At 42.8% G+C, this 18,087-nt stretch overlaps 1 protein-coding gene across 1 annotated transcript in view; it reads left to right on the top strand.

The window, feature by feature from the left end:
- The window catches only part of LOC126457619 (scaffold protein salvador), a 55,780-nt gene that overhangs the window by 26,770 nt on the left and 10,923 nt on the right, over positions 1–18,087 (top strand). Inside the window, exons 5-7 of the mRNA XM_050094080.1 lie at positions 6,520–6,679; positions 7,384–7,539; positions 9,027–9,162. Coding sequence (XP_049950037.1) covers positions 6,520–6,679; positions 7,384–7,539; positions 9,027–9,162 — 452 coding nt within the window. The remainder of the gene's footprint in view (positions 1–6,519; positions 6,680–7,383; positions 7,540–9,026; positions 9,163–18,087) is intronic.

Raw genomic sequence — 18,087 nt, forward strand, 5'->3', positions numbered from 1 at the left:
AAATTGACAGTGAAATCATAGATCCAGATGCTGGCATTTTGATTTATGAGAGACTTGATAATGACTGAAAATGACTGCATGGACAACAAAAGAAAGAAATAGAAAAGTAAGTGGTCTGGAGTGGAGTGGTTTTTATAAACTTAAATTGGTTTTCAAAACTAAGCTTCTGATGTGTCTTAGAAGCATAGTTCATTTTATATTACAAGTTTTAAATTACAGCAGTAGTTAGTGGGTTTTGAATTGAAAATCCATTCAGACCTGAGTTGCTTAGAAAACAAGGGTGACATATATACTTAAGAAAAAGGAACAGGAAAAAAAGACCACAAAACAGACTGAGGTGGAAGAAATAATTATTACCAAATTGAAAATGAAATGGTTGAGGATGAAACATATAGTCAGCCAAATGCATGGTAGATGGAACAAGGAAGTTATTTGCTGGATTCCAAGGTCGAAGAAAAAGCAATGACAACAGTCTAATGGAAAGTAGGTTGATGATATTACAAAACATCAAAGAGCAACATGGTTGCTTATAGCTAAAGACCATAGTGTATGAGAACTCCGGAACAAGCATTTACTCAGCAGGGATTGTAAAATTTTTGACAGTGATGGTGGTGATAACTCTCAATCTAGAATAATTCGTTGCCTTCTGCCTGACCCCCCGCCCCCTGCGGGTCTGGGGGTAAGAATAGGCCTGAGGTATTCCTACCTGTTGTAAGAGGCGACTAAAACGAGTTTCACACTTTTGGCCTTTTTGTGATGGTCCCCTGTAGGGTTTGACCTCCATTCGTCAAAATTTTCCCAAAAAGGGAGCCATTTGGGGAAGGGTGCCTTAAATGGTGCATTGTGTACATAGTGCATTGGGATCTTTAGCCCACTTTCTCATCGTCGCATTTCAGTCCCGCTCATTCTCCATCTCTTGGGCGAGGGCACCTTCCTCGGTGCATTTTCCACCATGCACTATGCAGTGTCGCTTTCTGCGTTGACGATGATCATGGACTTCTTTGCACCTGATATCCAGCACGGTAGCCAGTCAGTTGTGGTGGGGCCACAATGTATGTTGTTGGTTGTAGCCCCCTGACCACACAGGGATCGCTCTGCTGATGCCTGCATTGTTAACTCCCCATGTATGCCAGGGGGTAGATGCCCATCCCCCTGGGGTATCGAGACTCCCAGCAATGGTCGTCCTGCCAGGTGGCCTTTGCTGCAGCTGGGTGGCGCCCATGCAGAGGGCCCCTGGTTGAAGTTGGTGGCGTCAGGGGGGATGGCATGTGATGAAGCGTAGTCCGTTCAACGCACAGAAGTACGACCGCAAACCGTTCCCCTCCCTGGCCACACAATCGGAGGAATGTCAGGCTAAGGATGGTAGCGGATCTTATTCGCCCTGGTACCTTGAATGTTAGAGAGCTGATGGGGAGTCTTTCATGACGAAGAAGCCTCAGTTTCTTGTTGAGCATTTAGAGGACAAGTTTGGGGAGGTGGAGGGATTGTCCAAAATAAGATCTGGCTCAGTCTTGATCAAAGAAGCATCCTCTGCCCAGTCAAAGATGTTACTCACTTGTAACAAGCTGGGGGATGTTTCTGCAACCATCATGCCTCATAAGAGCTTAAATATGGTCCGGGGTATCATATTTCACAGGGATCTTCTTTTGCAGTCTGACGATGAGCTGTGCACCGATTTAGAGCGACGAGGTGTACATTTCACCCGGCTTGTCCACCGGGGGTCCGAAGGATAATCAGATTGCCTTCGGTGCCTTCATCTTGGCCTTTGAGGGTGATATATTGCCCGAGTAGGTCAAGGTGATGGTCTACCGCTGTGATGTAAAGCCCTATATCCCTCCCCCAATGTGGTGCTTAAAGTGCTGGAAGTTCGGCCTTATGTCTTCCCGCTGTACTTCCAGCGTCACATGTCGAGATTGCGGACACCCATTACATCCCAATACTCCATGTGCCCTGCCTCCCATCTGTGTCGACTGTGGAGAGCACAATTTGCATTGCTTGCCAGACTGCAGTATTCTCCAGAAAGAAAGGAGAATCATGGAGTACAAGACCCTGGACCAACTGACCTACACTGAGGCAAAGAGAAAATTTGAACGACTACATTCTGTACATATGACATTGTCTTACACCGCCGTTACAACAGTTCTGACACCATCAGCTCTGCCAACCCAAGTCATGTCTCAAAGTGGGAAGACTACACCTGCTCCGTTGATGGTGGTGGGCATTTCCCTCCCTGTTGCTCCCGCACCACCTACTTCGGGAGCAACACTCCCCCAACCATCAGGGAGTTCTGTCCCCACTTCTAAGCTGGAGAAGCATAAGTCTTCTTTGGCTTCTCTCTCGCTAGGAAGGGGTCCCTTGGGTCACTCACTTCCCAGTTTTCTGCTAGTGGGAAAGATTACACCCGCCAGTGGCTGAAGAGCTCAAAAGTGTCTGGTCGTAGGCTTCACGCTTATCCTCAGTCCCGGAGACTGAGCCAGTGAAGTCCTCCCAGCCAGGGAAACCCAAGGAGCAGTGAGAGAAATCCAAAAATAAAACCCCTAAGACCAAGGAAATTGCGGTGGCACCCACACCACCACTACAAGCTCTGCATCTTGAGGATGGGGTGGAGATTCTGGCGTCCGCTGAGGACCTAGATCTCGCCAGACCCTCAGACGCAATGGATATAGACTGCTCAGGCAGTAAGTCGGTGGCAGCTGGTGACTCTGAGGCGTAAACTGCCTCATTGAATGTTCCATGCCTTCCCAGTCTCACGATGACGTCATCCTCCAGTGGAATTGCAATGGTTTTTTCCACCACCTGGCTGAGCAATGGCAACTGTTAAGCTTTGCACCTGCTATCTGCATTGCCATCCAAGAAACCTGGTTCCCAGCAATGCCGACCCCTGCCCTCTGCGGTTGTAAGGGATATTACAGGAACTGTAGTGACTATAATCGAGTGTCAGGTGGAGTTTGCGTTTATGTCGTAAACTCAGTCTCTAGCGACACTGTGCCCCTTCAAACCCCTCTTGAAGCTGTGGCTGTCAGAATAAGGATGACATAGGAAATAACTGTCTGCAATGTATATCTTTCTCCAGATGGTGCAGTAACCGTGAATGTATTAAATGCACTGATTGATCAACTCCCTAAACCTTTCCTACTTTTGGGAGATTTTAACGCCCATAACCCCTTGTGGGGTGGCACCGTGCTTACTGGCCGAGGCAGAGATGTCTAAACTTTACTGTTTGCCTCTTAAGTACTGGTGCTGCCACACATTTCAGTGTGACTCTGGTAGTTACTTGGCCATTGATTTATCAATTTGCAGCCCAGGACTTCTCCCATCTATCCACTGGAGAGAACGTGACGACCTGTGTGGTACTGACCACTTCCCCATCTTCCTGTCACTGCCCCGGTGTCAGTCCCACAGACGCTTGCCCAGACGGGCTTTAAATAAGGCGAACTGGGAAACTATCACCTCTGCTGTCACCGTTGAATCTCCCCCTCATAGTAACATCAATGAGATGGTTGAGCAAGTGACTACATCCAGTGTTTCTGTGGCAGAAAATGCGTTCCCTCGCTCTTTAGGGTGCCCCCGGCGTAAGGCAGTCCCTTGGTGGTCGCCGGCATAAGTGGAACCCTTCCCTGCAGCACCTTACAGCCTTTAACCCTTTAACCGACTCCGTGCCCGCGGTCACCAGCTTATCAAACGACGGAAGCAGGAGTGTTGGTAGAGATACGTCTCGACCATTGGGTGCCATATGTCACCTTCCCAAGTCTGGGCAAAGATCAAACGTGTTTTTGGGTACCAGACCAACAGTCATTCCCGGTGGTACCATAAATGGTGTGTTATCTACCGATGCAAATGTGATTGCTGAGCACTTTGCTTGAGCCTCTGTGTCGCTGTGTCGGAGAATTTCCCCCTGGCCTTTCGCACTCTGAAACGGCAGCTGGAAGGGAAAGTCCTCTCATTCACTACATGCCACAGTGAATTCTGTAATGTACCATTTACAGAGTGGGAGCTCCTCAGTGCCATTGCACATTGCCCCGACACAGCTCCTGGGCCTGATCAGATCCACAACCAGATGAGTAAACATCTCTCATCTGACTACAAGCAACATATCCTCGTCATCTTCAGTCAGATCTAGTGCGATGTCGTCTTTCCATCACAATGGCGGGAGAGCACCATCATTCCAGTTCTCAAGCCCGGTAAAAACTCGCTTGATGTGGATAGCTATCAGCCCATCAGCCTCGGCAATGTTCTTTGTAAGCTGCTGAAATATATGGTGTGTCAGCGGTTGGATTGGGTACTGGAGTCATGTGGCCTATTGGCTGTGTGCCAGGGTGGTTTCCGCCATTTTCGTTCTACCACTGATAATCTTGTGTCTCTAGAGTCTGACATCTGAACAGCCTTTTGGAGACACCATCACCTTGTTGTCACCTTTTTGATTTACGAAAAGCGTATGAAACCACCTGGTGACATAATATCCTTGCTACATTACACGAGTGGGGTCTCTGAGGCCTCGTCCCGATTTTTATCCAGAATTTCCTGTTGCTTCGTACTTTCCGTGTCCAAGTTGATGCCTCCTATAGTTCCCTCCATATCCAGGAGCATGGTGTCCCGCAGGGCTTCGTATTGTGTCTCTCTATTTTTAGTGGCCATTAATGGTCTACCAGCAGCTGTCGGGCCCTGTATGCAGACGACTTCTGCATTTTGTACAGCTGCTCCAGTACTGATGTTGCTGAGCATCGCCTACAGGAAGCCATCCCCAACCACAAGGTGCAGTCGTGGGCTCTAGTCCGTGGCTTCCAGTTTTCCACCATGAAGGACAAATGTCGGCTTCGTACCGTTCATCCGGAACCAGCACTTTACCTAAATGACGATCACTCTCTGTAGTGGAGACATATCTATTCTTAGGTCTGGTTTTTGACACTCGTTTGACTTGGCTTCCTCATCTTTGTCAGCATAAACATAAGTGTTGGAAGCACCTTAATGCCCTCCACTGCCTTAGCAACACCATTTGGGGTGCAGATCACTCCATGTTGCTGCAGCTCTACAGAGCCACACTGTTTCAAACCACTTACAAGCCTTTAGCTTATTTTTCTCTATCCTAAGAATTGTGTCAAAACCCATGATGAGACATCATCAAGTTGCTGTAATTTCTCACTTAGTGTTTTACAATATACATGAAAGGAACAGAACTTGCCATGAATTTTGAAATTCACGAAACAATTGCTTGTGAGCAGAGAGAGATTAATCGTTGTCATCCAAGAGATTTATGAGCTAGCACTGCTGTTATAGTCTGTTTGTTCCATTACACGAACTGCTCAAACAAAGTTCAAGTTTTGCTCGTAATTCTTGGTGGCAGAATGATGTTGCCGGTTCTGGTAGGTCAACCTCTTCATAACATTGGAGAAGTGCAGAAAAAGCAGGAAGCTCCCATTTATGTTCATAACCCTCCTGTATCTGAGGCCATGCCTTTTGCAACTGCACAGCATAATGACTTGTTCAGGACCATTGCATCTGTTTTGCATTCTGCTAACTTGTCACGTCTTTCTAATTCCCCACACTGAAGCTATTACCGTATCACTCTTTATTTTCAGATAATTTTCACAAATACATTATATGTTTATCGATATCTGTCTAGTCCATTATCAGGAACCAGTAGCAATATGATAAATGTAAATATTACACATGAACTTCATATAACTTACAATTTCTTTATAATAGTCATAAGGATAAAAATATCATCTATGTTTATAGTGTAGCAAAATTTTCACATTAAAGCTAGTACGCATTTGTATCATGTATGTTTAATATTTTGTTGCTTATATGAATTTGTGCAGGTTCTCCGAAGTTTTTATAAAGCTTTGTATTTTGTGATTGTGTCTCCCTGTGGAGGATTATACAACATTTGAGCTTAAAAGTTAATTTTTTTATGCAGACTTTTTATGAACAAATGTCCATGTCTGGTACGTACTTTGTTGTGACCGTACATGAAAACTAATTATTTGTGCAAGCTAAAGTAGCTATTCAAATTGAACAGCCCAAGTGGAAATTCTTCTGTAAGTCACTGAATTTATCAAGGCTGTTGCAAAAGAAAGGGTAGCCGTAATGATTCATTACTTCTTAAAAATCTTCAGTAATGTGTCTCTGTGGAAGGAATTGACTGTGTTTTATATTAGTTAATGAGTTTCACGGTATATAATGCGTTTCCCATACCACTTTTAGGTTACTGACCAGTTTCACAAGACTGCAACTGATGAATGTGAATACTCTTACAGTTTCTATGTCACCTGCTAAATTTTGTGATGTGCAGATGTTCTATTTACTAGAATTGAATAACTTATATTTGAGTAATGTATTTTCAAAATTCAATTCCAATTAATGTGACATATTAAGAGCGTTTTCCACTGTTAAACTAAATGGGGTAAGTTGCTCACTCGTATACAGGTGTAGGATAAAAATAACTAAATAAATAGCATATGGAAACCATAATTTTTCTTTATGTATGGTATTTTAGGAATGTTTAATTTTCTTGAACAGGTTTGCAAGCATGTCTGTGGGTAGTGGAAGTGGCAGTGATGGAAGTGGAAGTAATTCACGTTTGCCTCCCACGACATATGGAACAGCTTTGGTTCCTTCAGTAAGTCATACATATTTCAACCAGTACACTGGATCTGAGTACAGCCTGAATAAAATGCAGGTAAGCGATTCAACAGTAGGAGCATAGTTGTGTGCACTTAATTGTGAAGAGAGGTTACTTGGAAAAGAAAAAAAAAATCTCTGATAATGAAAACTTCAGGAAGGAATGTGGACAGTGTTGGAATAGATAGTTGCTGCTTACCATAAAGAAGACACATTAAGTTGCAGACAGTCACAGTTGAAAGACTCTTACATAAAGCTTTCAGCCACCGCCTTTATCAGCAAAGGGAAACACACACAAGTCATACAAACAAGCAAGCAAACCTCATGCAGTCATGACTGCCAACTCCAGCAGTTGGTAGTCATGTGTGCATTGTGTGTGCTTATGTGTATGAATGGTATGTGTTTCTCTTTTGCTGATGAAGGCTGTGGCCGAAGTCTTTATGTAAGTATGTTTTGAGTGTGTCTCTCTGCAACTTAACGTGTCTTTTCTACAGTAAACATAAGTCAATCTTTTCCTACATTGTTAAAAAAATCTCTGAATTAGATAAGATTTCTGTCAAAATTAGAACAACAGGTTCTTCCACACTGATCTGTATAATAATTTTCTTGGCTTGTACATTGTACATTTGGAGTCTTTGGAACTATGATTGAAGGTTTCAATGTAATTAGTGAATTAAAGGGTTCACAGTTATATTGTACGTAATTTGCATGCTTGAAATTGTTAAGTTTCCTCATAAAAGTGCATATACTTATTGGTTGCAGTCACCTCAGCTGAGTCCCAGCTATATTTCTGTACGTGGATCAACAGAAGCTACTGACTTGCATGAACGTATTCCAATCCACCATGAAGTAAACTATGGAAATTCTTCAGTTTACCATTCTCGTGTGGAAGAATATAGAGTATCACCATATCAACAGGTATCAGTGACTGTAGACAGAAAGCACTGGTTACATGTATCCAAAAAATATAGTAGTGATTTCTGAACAAAAAAGTAAAGAAATGAGAGTACAATTTGTGTATGTGTGTGTGTGTGTGTGTGTGTGTGTGTGTGTGTGTGTGTGTGTGTGTGTGATGGTTGATAGAGGTAAAACGAAAGAAAGTAGAGCATGACAAGGAGAATGTTTTCATGCCCTTAAATGCCCACTATCCTTCCCAACCCTCCACAGTTGTATTCCACCATCCGCCAAACCTACACAATATACTCATCCATCACTACGCAACTCCTGCTCCCAACCCCTTAACTCATGGCTCAAACCCCTGTAATAGACCTAGATCCAAGACCTGTCCCATACATCCTCCCACCACTACCTACTTCAGTCAGGTCATTAACATCACCTGTTCCATCAAAGGCAGAGCTACATGTGATCTACAAGCTAAGCTGCAACCATTGTGCTGCATTCTATGTGGGTATGACAACCAACAAGCTAAATTTCCACGAGTGGCCACTGACAAACTGTGGCCAAGAAACAAGTGGACCACCCTGTTGCTGAGCACGCTACCCAACACGACTTCCTCCATTTCAGTGACTGCTTCACAGCCTGTGCCATATGGATCCTTGCTACCAACACCAACTTCTCTGAATTGCACAGGTGAGAACTTCCACTGCAATATATTGCACAGGTGGTCTCAACCTTTGTTAGTCATTGCCCTCAGCCATGCAGCCCCATCCCTGTTCCCATTCCAGCACTACACAGCCCTCATTCCACCATCACACCCAGTCTTTTTGCTTTTCTCCTTTTCCACTACACCCCCCCCCCTCCCCCTGCCCTCCCCTCCCCACCTCTTGCCTGCTCTCCATCTAACCTGCAGCACTTCACTGTCTGTCTATTTTTGACAAAGGCCTTACTGGCCAAAAGCTTCATTTGTGACAGTCTTTTTGTTGTGCCTATCTGCAACTCAGCATCTCTGCTATATGGTGAGTGGCAACTTTCCTTTTCATGATATTGTGTCATTGAGATGTGAATAGTGAGTGAGAGAATGGAGTTTTTGTTTAAATGGAATAATATTTGTATCAGACTTCACTACAAAATTCTGCAATGTAAATAACAGTATTCTGCATTGGTGAAATGTACCAAGGTGCTTTAATGTTTACCGTAAACGTTTTTTTGTTCCAGACACTACATATTAGTGGCTCAATTTGGAAATGCTCTGTATATCCATAACTTTTTGCTATGTAATTGTATATTTCTGTTTTGCACAAAGTTTTCGACTCACTTACAATTAATAACAAAGTTAATAAAATTCAACATTGTCATATTGTTTTTGTTTCAGTGAATAGATTCAGTGTCATTAATTTGTTCTCTTTTAAACATTCCTAACTTGGTTGTTATTTTAAAAGTGTTAAAAGATAGTTAAATGGTAGGTTGTTATTTTAAAAGTGTTAAAAGATAGTTAAATGTCATAGGTCCCTGTGCCATATAATCAGCATGTGAGCATCCATCCTCTGCACACACCTAGACATTCACACCAGAGCTTCCACAATGCACCAGCCCATTCATCACCACACCAGCAAGCTCAGGGAGACCAGAATTCCTCACAAGGTACTAATTAGTGTAAAGCTTAATTTCAAAATATGGGAAATCCTGTAGAATTGCAGAGTATATTTCCATTTATTTCACATTCATAGTGTAGTTTAAGGTTGCCAGCCAAATGAATCTGTTGAAATATCAAATACTTCATGTTTCTTAATATAAACAAAATTGAGTCGTAATTTAAGATGACACTTCATTGGATAATCAAAATTGGAAAATAAATATACATAATTTTTGTTTTACCAGGTGTATATGCCCTGGGACAAACAGGTAAGCTGGGAAAAACCGAGAATTTTTTTCATCTGGAGGAAAAAACTCAGAATTTTTAGAATTCTGGGAATTTTTCATTGGTTTAATTTTCATTTAAATCTTTGTAATTTTAAGTGGTAAGAACTGATACTCTAAGAAAGAATTTTACTTTAGCCTGGTACTGCATAATAATACTGCAGCAATAAAATGTAACTGAGAGACAAACACCACACTACAACTTTGTTTGGAAAGAAAATGTGCCATTTACAACAAAATACATTGCACGCACAAGCATCTGCCGACAGCAAAATGTGTCAAAGGCTTTATGGTGAAGACTGTGCAATACTTCGTAACAACAGATTGCTTTCGATTAGCGTGACAGCACAACGGTTTATATTTCTAATAACCCATAGGTAAATATTGTGAATGGTGGTTTGAGAAGTGTTACTTTCAAAGTAAGTTTCCTTTAATACTGGATGAATTGTGTTACATGTCAGAATGTGCAATGAATTTCTTAAATTACAGAGCGTTTGAGTTTGATTCAAAACTTAAAACTTTGAGGACCAGCCACTTAGAAAAATTTAGGGCCCAGAAGACCAGCCATTTACGTCATTATTTAAAATTTTACTGGTACAAATTTGTGTTTGATATATTTTAAAGGGTGAAGGTTAGTTCTTTCATTGATTGCAAATTTTGTAGGAACAATGGCAAAAAGTATAATTATCATTTTAAAAAAAGTGCAAGGTGAGCTTTTGAGCAATTTTACATGTTATTAGCTGTTCTTTGGAAAAGCTGAAGTGCTCGACTGAACATTTATTTAACCAGATGACCCAGAAATGTTCAGTGCACAGCAGTGAAGTTTATAATCACGTTTGTCAGAAATATTCAGCTGCTGGAATTTAAGCTGTGCTTCTAGGATCCTGTCTAACCGTGCCCTTGGAAAAAACAGCAAAAAAATTTTCACAACCAATATTATATGTGAATGCTTAGCTTTTTGTGTAGCCACACTGCATATATATTAATTTAAACCATTAACTTCTCCTTTTTGTGTGTTTGTTCTGTTTAATGGTGATGTTGCTATAGGCTGATTACATCACATGCCCTGTGCTATGAATATCTGCTGTCACTGGTTCGTGAAGAGGGGCAGCAGACTTTTTAGTAGTTGCAGGGGCAACAGTCTGGATGATTGACTGATCTGGCCTTGTAACATTAACCAAAACGGCCTTGCTGTTGTGGTACTGCGAACGGCTGAAAGCAAGGGGAAACTACAGCCGTAATTTTTCCCGAGGGCATGCAGCTTTACTGTATGGTTAAATGATGATGGCGTCCTCTTGGGTAAAATATTCCGGAGGTAAAATAGTCCCCCATTCGGATCTCCGGGCGGGGACTACTCAAGAGGACGTTGTTATCAGGAGAAAGAAAACTGGCATTCTACGAATCGGAGTGTGGAATGTCAGATCCCTTAATCGGGCAGGTAGGTTAGAAAATTTAAAAAGGGAAATGGATAGGTTAAAGTTAGATATAGTGGGAATTAGTGAAGTTTGGTGGCAGGAGGAACAAGACTTCTGGTCAGGTGAATACAGGGTTATAAATACAAAATCAAATAGGGGTAATGCGGGAGTAGGTTTAATAATGAATAGGAAAATAGGAGTGCGGGTAAGCTACTACAATCAGCGTAGTGAACGTATTATAGTGGCCAAGGTAGACACGAAGCCCATGCCTACTACAGTAGTAAAAGTTTATATGCCAACTAGCTCTGCAGATGACGAAGACATTGAAGAAATGTATGATGAGATAAAAGAAATTATTCAGGTAGTGAAGGGAGACGAAAATTTAATAGTCATGGGTGACTGGAATTTGACGGTAGGAAAAAGGGAGAGAAGGAAACGTAGTAGGTGAATATGGATTGGGGCTAAGAAATGAAAGAGGAAGCCGTCTGTTAGAATTTTGCACAGGGCATCACTTAATCATAGCTAACACTTAGTTCAAGAATCATAAAAGAAGGTTGTATACATGGAAGAATCCTGGAGATTCTAAAAGGTATCAGATAGATTATATAATGGTAAGACAGATTTAGGAACCAGGTCTTAAATTCCACAATCTATTGGTTATGAACTGTAGATTAAAACTGAAGAAATTGCGAAAAGGTGGGAATTTAAGGAGATGGGACTTGGATAAACTGACTAAACCAGAGGTTGTACAGAGTTCCAGGGACAGCATAAGGGAACAGTTGACAGGAATGGGGGAAAGAAATACAGTAGAAGACGAATGGGTAGCTCTGAGGGATGAAGTAGTGAAGGCAGCAGAGGATCAAGTAGATAAAAAGACAAGGGCTAGTAGAAATCCTTGGGTAACAGAAGAAATATTGAATTTAATTGATGAAAGGAGAAAATATAAAAATGCAGTAAATGAAGCAGGCAAAAAGGAATACAAAGTCTCAAAAATGAGATCAACAGGAAGTGCAAAATGGCTAAGCAGGCATGGCTAGAGAACAAATGTAAGGATGTAGAGGCTTATCTCACTAGGGGTAAGATAGATACAGCCTACAGGAAAATTAAAGAGACCTTTGGAGAAAAGAGAGCCACTTGCATCAATATGAAGAGCTCAGATGGAAACCCAGTTCTAAGCAAAGAGGGGAAAGCAGAAAGGTGGAAGGAGTATATAGAGGGTCTATACAAGGGCGATGTACTTGAGGACAATATTATGGAAATGGAAGAGGATGCAGATGAAGATGAAATGGGAGATACGATACTGCGTGAAGAGTTTGACAGAGCACTGAAAGACCTGAGTCGAAACAACGCCCCGGGAGTAGACAACATTCCATTGGAACTACTGATGGCCTTGGGAGAGCCAGTCCTGACAAAACTCTACCATCTAGTGAGCAAGATTTATGAGACAGGCGAAATACCCTCAGACTTAAAGAAGAATATAATAATTCCAATCCCAAAGAAAGCAGATGTTGACAGATGTGAAAATTACCGAACTATCAGTTTAATAAGTCACAGCTGCAAAATACTAACGCGAATTCTTTACAGACAAATGGAAAACTGGTAGAAGCCGACCTCGGCGAAGATCAGTTTGGATTCCGTAGAAATATTGGAACACGTGAGGCAATACTGACCCTATGACTTATCTTAGAAAATAGATTAAGGAAAGGCAAACCTACATTTCTAGCATTTGTAGACTTAGAGAAAGCTTTTGACAATGTTGACTGGAATACTCTCTTTCAAATTCTAAAGGTGGCAGGGGTAAAATACAGGGAGCGAAAGGCTATTTACAATTTGTACAGAAACCAGATGGCAGTTACGAGTCGAGGAGCATGAAAGGGAAGCAGTGGTTGGGAAGGGAGTGAGACAGGGTTGTAGCCTATCCCCGATGTTATTCAATCTGTATATTAGGCAAGCAGTAAAGGAAACAAAAGAAAAATTCAGAGTAGGTATTAAAGTCCATGGAGAGGAAATAAAAACTTTGAGGTTCACCGATGACATTGTAATTCTGTCAGAGACAGCAAAGGACTTGGAAGAGCAGTTGAACAGAATGGGCAGTGTCTTGAAAGGAGGATATAAGATGAACATCAACAATAGCAAAACAAGGATAATGGAATGTAGTCAAATTAAGTCAGGTGATGCTGAGGGAATTAGATTAGGAAATGAGACACTTGAAGTAGTAAAGGAGTTTTGCTATTTGGGGAGCAAAATAACTGATGATGGTCGAAGTAGAGAGGATATAAAATGTAGACTGGCAATGGCAAGGAAAGCGTTTCTGAAGAAGAGAAATTTGTTAACATCAAGTATAGATTTAAGTGTCAGGAAGTCGTTTCTGAAAGTATTTGTGTGGAGTGTAGCCATGTATGGAAGTGAAACATGGACGATAAATAGTTTAGACAAGAAGAGAATAGAAGCTTTCGAAATGTGGTGCTACAGAAGAATGCTGAAGATTAGATGGGTAGATCACGTAACTAATGAGGAGGTATTGAATAGGATTGGGGAGAAGAGAAGTTTGTGGCACAACTTGAGTGGAAGAAGGGATCGGTTGGTAGGACATGTCCTGAGGCATCAAGGGATCACAAATTTAGCATTGGAGGGCAGCGTGGAGGGTAAAAATCGTAGAGTGGGACCAAGAGATGAATACACTAAGCAGATTCAGAAGGATGTAGGTTGCAGTTGGTACTGGGAGATGAAGGAGCTTGCACAGGATAGATTAGCATGGAGAGCTGCATCAAACCAGTCTCAGGACTGAAGACGACAACAACAACAACAACTGAAATATCAAATACTTCATGTTTCTTAACGTAATCAAAATTGAGCTATAATTTAAGATGACATTTCATTGGATAATCAAAACTGAATGGTGACAGGAGCTGTGATTGGCTGACAAAAGTGCATCGCAATTTTGATTTCAAGGTGTCAAAAGCTAGTGTGCTGTACTTAGTGGAATTCATATTTGTACTTTTGTAGTGTGAAAATACACAATGTACTGTACATGGTTCTGCACATCAAAGATAAGTCAGAAACACGTTGTTTTTTGCTAGATTTCATTTCCTAGAGTGCCGGGAATTTCTATGCCAGTATATAAAATCTGTACCATTCAAAAAAAGGATTGATAAGTTCTAAAGCTCAGATGGAAAGTATATTGTCACTCAAAACAAAAGAAAAATGTTCTACCACCTGGGATATAGTTCATTTTCACCCGGGGGAGAAGTGTGTTTTCACCCAGGAAAAAGTGTTTTTCCACTGTATTTTTAATCGGGAAATCTGGGAAAATGCAGAAATTGTTTTCCGTGTCCACATATATAGGTTGGTTGGTTTGTGGGATTAAAGGGACCAGACTGCGACGGTCATCAGTCCCTCCACATATATACCCTGTACATAAGAAGCTAGATGTGTGATGTGCTATCACCATGGTTCCAGATACGATACCTGTAAGAGGAATTATTGAGCGACTTGTTAAAGGACGTGGATTGTGATCTTGGCCCAAAGTTTTTCCATACTGCAAATATAACCTTTCGCTATACCACACTCTGCCATCACTGGCTGAGACCCCCAGGGGACTATACAGGTCTGTAACTGTTTGTGGTGACATACGTGGATCCTCATAAATGCAGAAACAAATCTTTCAGTGATAGGTCAATGAGAGGTCTGAGCTCCTGCCCCGGCCTGTGGGCCGTATAGGTTCCTAAGTATTCGTGGCAACATATGTGGGTCCTCATAACACAGAAACAAATCTTTCAGTGGTAGTTTGGCTGTTAGAGATCTTCAGTACCCAACTAAAATGGGTTGACAGAATAGTCCCCCTGAAAATGAATTGGAAAAAATCAAATGTTGATTGTTATAATAGGCCACATTAGTGTCAAGATATTTTTGTGATGGAAAAGAAGTATACTTCGAGAAAATGTCCCTCTTATTTGTGAATAAAACTTTGTAAAATATTGCTGCTTTGCATGGGGAACACTTGTGATTCAGATTGCTGTGTTTTGGAAAGCTACCTCACTTCTGAACACTAAGGATTTGGGTCAGTATTCAGTAAGCATAAAAAAAGCTTTGAACTTCAATAAGGATATCAAAAGTTATAGAGAAGTCATGGATATGGATAATGTTGAACTTCAAATGGCATGGGAAGTGGAAAGTGTAACAGAAGCACATTAAAGCTCAGATTTATGTGACAGAAGGTAAGACCTTAAGAATCAATCTATAGTAGTACTGCAAATGCCAAATATATAGTCACTCAACAGTAGGTTTTAATGCTAAGGCAACTTGGGTAAAATGTGGGAGAGATGATCACTTAGCAGGCCGGAGTGGCCGTGCGGTTCTAGGCACTACAGTCTGGAGCCGAGCGACCGCTACGGTTGCAGGTTCGAATCCTGCCTCGGGCATGGATGTGTGTGATGTCCTTAGGTTAGTTAGGTTTAATTAGTTCTAAGTTCTAGGCGACTGATGACCTCAGAAGTTAAGTCGCATAGTGCTCAATTTTTAGATGATCACTTAGTAGAATAATCATGGTCAGTGCCAGACTTCAGTGTAGACTGCTTAAGTGAACACTCTGGCATAGGAATTTCCAGGTATATTTAGAAGAAGAAGAAGATTGGTGACCAATAGAACTTTGTGGACTGAGGCACAAAAAAATGAATAACAGACTTCGTAGCTCACTGTGTACTGTATTCCTGTGACTACCACTCTGAGAAAATCTGTAATGAGTCAGTACTGCCGGCAAATACCGGCAGCAAATACACACACACACACACACACACACACACACACACACACACACACACACACACACACACACACAACAATGCCCATGTTAATAAGACTGTAGCTACATTGGTATTTCATATACACTCCTGGAAATGGAAAAAAGAACACATTGACACCGGTGTATCAGACCCACCATACTTGCTCCGGACACTGCGAGAGGGCTGTACAAGCAATGATCACACGCACGGCACAGCGGACACACCAGGAACCGCGGTGTTGGCCGTCGAATGGCGCTAGCTGCGCAGCATTTGTGCATCGCCGCCGTCAGTGTCAGCCAGTTTGCCGTGGCATACGGAGCTCCATCGCAGTCTTTAACACTGGTAGCATGCCGCGACAGCGTGGACGTGAACCGTATGTGCAGTTGACGGACTTTGAGCGAGGGCGTATAGTGGGCATGCGGGAGGCCGGGTGGACGTACCGCCGAATTGCTCATCACGTGAGGCGTGAGGTCTCCACAGTACATCGATGTTGTCGCCAGTGGTCGGCGGAAGGTGCACGTGCCCGTCGACCTGGGACCGGACCGCAGCGACGCACGGATGCACGCCAAGACCGTAGGATCCTACGCAGTGCCGTAGGGGACCGCACCGCCACTTCCCAGCAAATTAGGGACACTGTTGCTCCTGGGGTATCGGCGAGGACCATTTGCAACCGTCTCCATGAAGCTGGGCTACGGTCCCGCACACCGTTAGGCCGTCTTCCGCTCACGCCCCAACATCGTGCAGCCCGCCTCCAGTGGTGTCGCGACAGGCGTGAATGGAGGGACGAATGGAGACGTGTCGTCTTCAGCGATGAGAGTCGCTTCTGCCTTGGTGCCAATGATGGTCGTATGCGTGTTTGGCGCCGTGCAGGTGAGCGCCACAATCAGGACTGCATATGACTGAGGCACACAGGGCCAACACCCGGCATCATGGTGTGGGGAGCGATCTCCTGCACTGGCCGTACACCACTGGTGATCGTCGAGGGGACACTGAATAGTGCACGGTACATCCAAACCGTCATCGAACCCATCGTTCTACCATTCCTAGACCGGCAAGGGAACTTGCTGTTTCAACAGGACAATGCACGTCCGCATGTATCCCGTGCCACCCAATGTGCTCTAGAAGGTGTAAGTCAACTACCCTGGCCAGCAAGATCTCCGGATCAGTCCCCCATTGAGCATGTTTGGGACTGGATGAAGCGTCGTCTCACGGGGTCTGCACGTCCAGCACGAACGCTGGTCCAACTGAGGCGCCAGGTGGAAATGGCATGGCAAGCCGTTCCACAGGACTACATCCAGCATCTCTACGATCGTCTCCATGGGAGAATAGCAGCCTGCATTGCTGCGAAAGGTGGATATACACTGTACTAGTGCCGACATTGTGCATGCTCTGTTGCTTGTGTCTATGTGCCTGTGGTTCTGTCAGTGTGATCATGTGATGTATCTGACCCCAGGAATGTGTCAATAAAGTTTCCCCTTCCTGGGACAATGAATTCACGGTGTTCTTATTTCAATTTCCAGGAGTGTATATACAAGCAAATGTTAATAAGACGGCAGCAAATAAACACACACACACACACACACACACACACACACACACACACACACACACACACACACAACAATGCCCATGTTAATAAGACTGTAGCTACATTTGTATTTCGTGTATATACAAGCAAGGCAGTGGCAATATTCCAGCAGAGGTCACTAATAAATTAATGGCACAAGCCTGGGTCACTAAACTTCGGGCACGGATGAGTTCAACAGTTCTGGAATAGCCAATGTAACAACAAAAATAGTAGTTATTCACAATGAGGGACAAAATCATCAGTTAGAAAATCAGCAGTAACTGATATGGATTACTCTGAAATTAAATTGGAATTACATGTTATTTTCCAACACGCCTAACCAAAAAAATAAACTGGGTAAAAGAAAATTTCTTCCAATTAATGGCTCCACTTTTAAAACAGGAAAGGTGCATGTCAGACCTTCAGAAAAACCTGTTTCTAATACTTCAATATCCACAAGGAGGAGGACTATGTGTGGACTGGCAGTATTCACCCATGATACATGCCATTCTGTAGCCATTATCCTCACCACTCAACTTCAGGCAGTAGCTATTGAGGTAGGCACATCATTAAGAATAGCCCTATGTTTCCTTTATCTCACTGGTTATGAATCTATGAATAACACAACAAACTAAGTTGTCACTTTCTCCTCCCCAGAGACTTCAGTGCACAGTGCATTCTGTGGGCAAATTGTCTATATTCAGACACAAAGCCAACATCGACAACACGGTAGAACATATCATTACTGTCATCCACAATGCTACTAATATCCTTGGAGCCCTCTTAAACCTGGAAGATGAGCAACGAATGTCATTTATCCATCAGAACAAGTGGGTGGCATTGTGCAAGTTCCTTCGCAGTCCACCTGCTTAAAACTCTGCAGCAT

The sequence above is a fragment of the Schistocerca serialis genome, chromosome 1, assembly GCF_023864345.2.
Source record: "Schistocerca serialis cubense isolate TAMUIC-IGC-003099 chromosome 1, iqSchSeri2.2, whole genome shotgun sequence".
NCBI lineage: Eukaryota > Metazoa > Arthropoda > Insecta > Orthoptera > Acrididae > Schistocerca > Schistocerca serialis.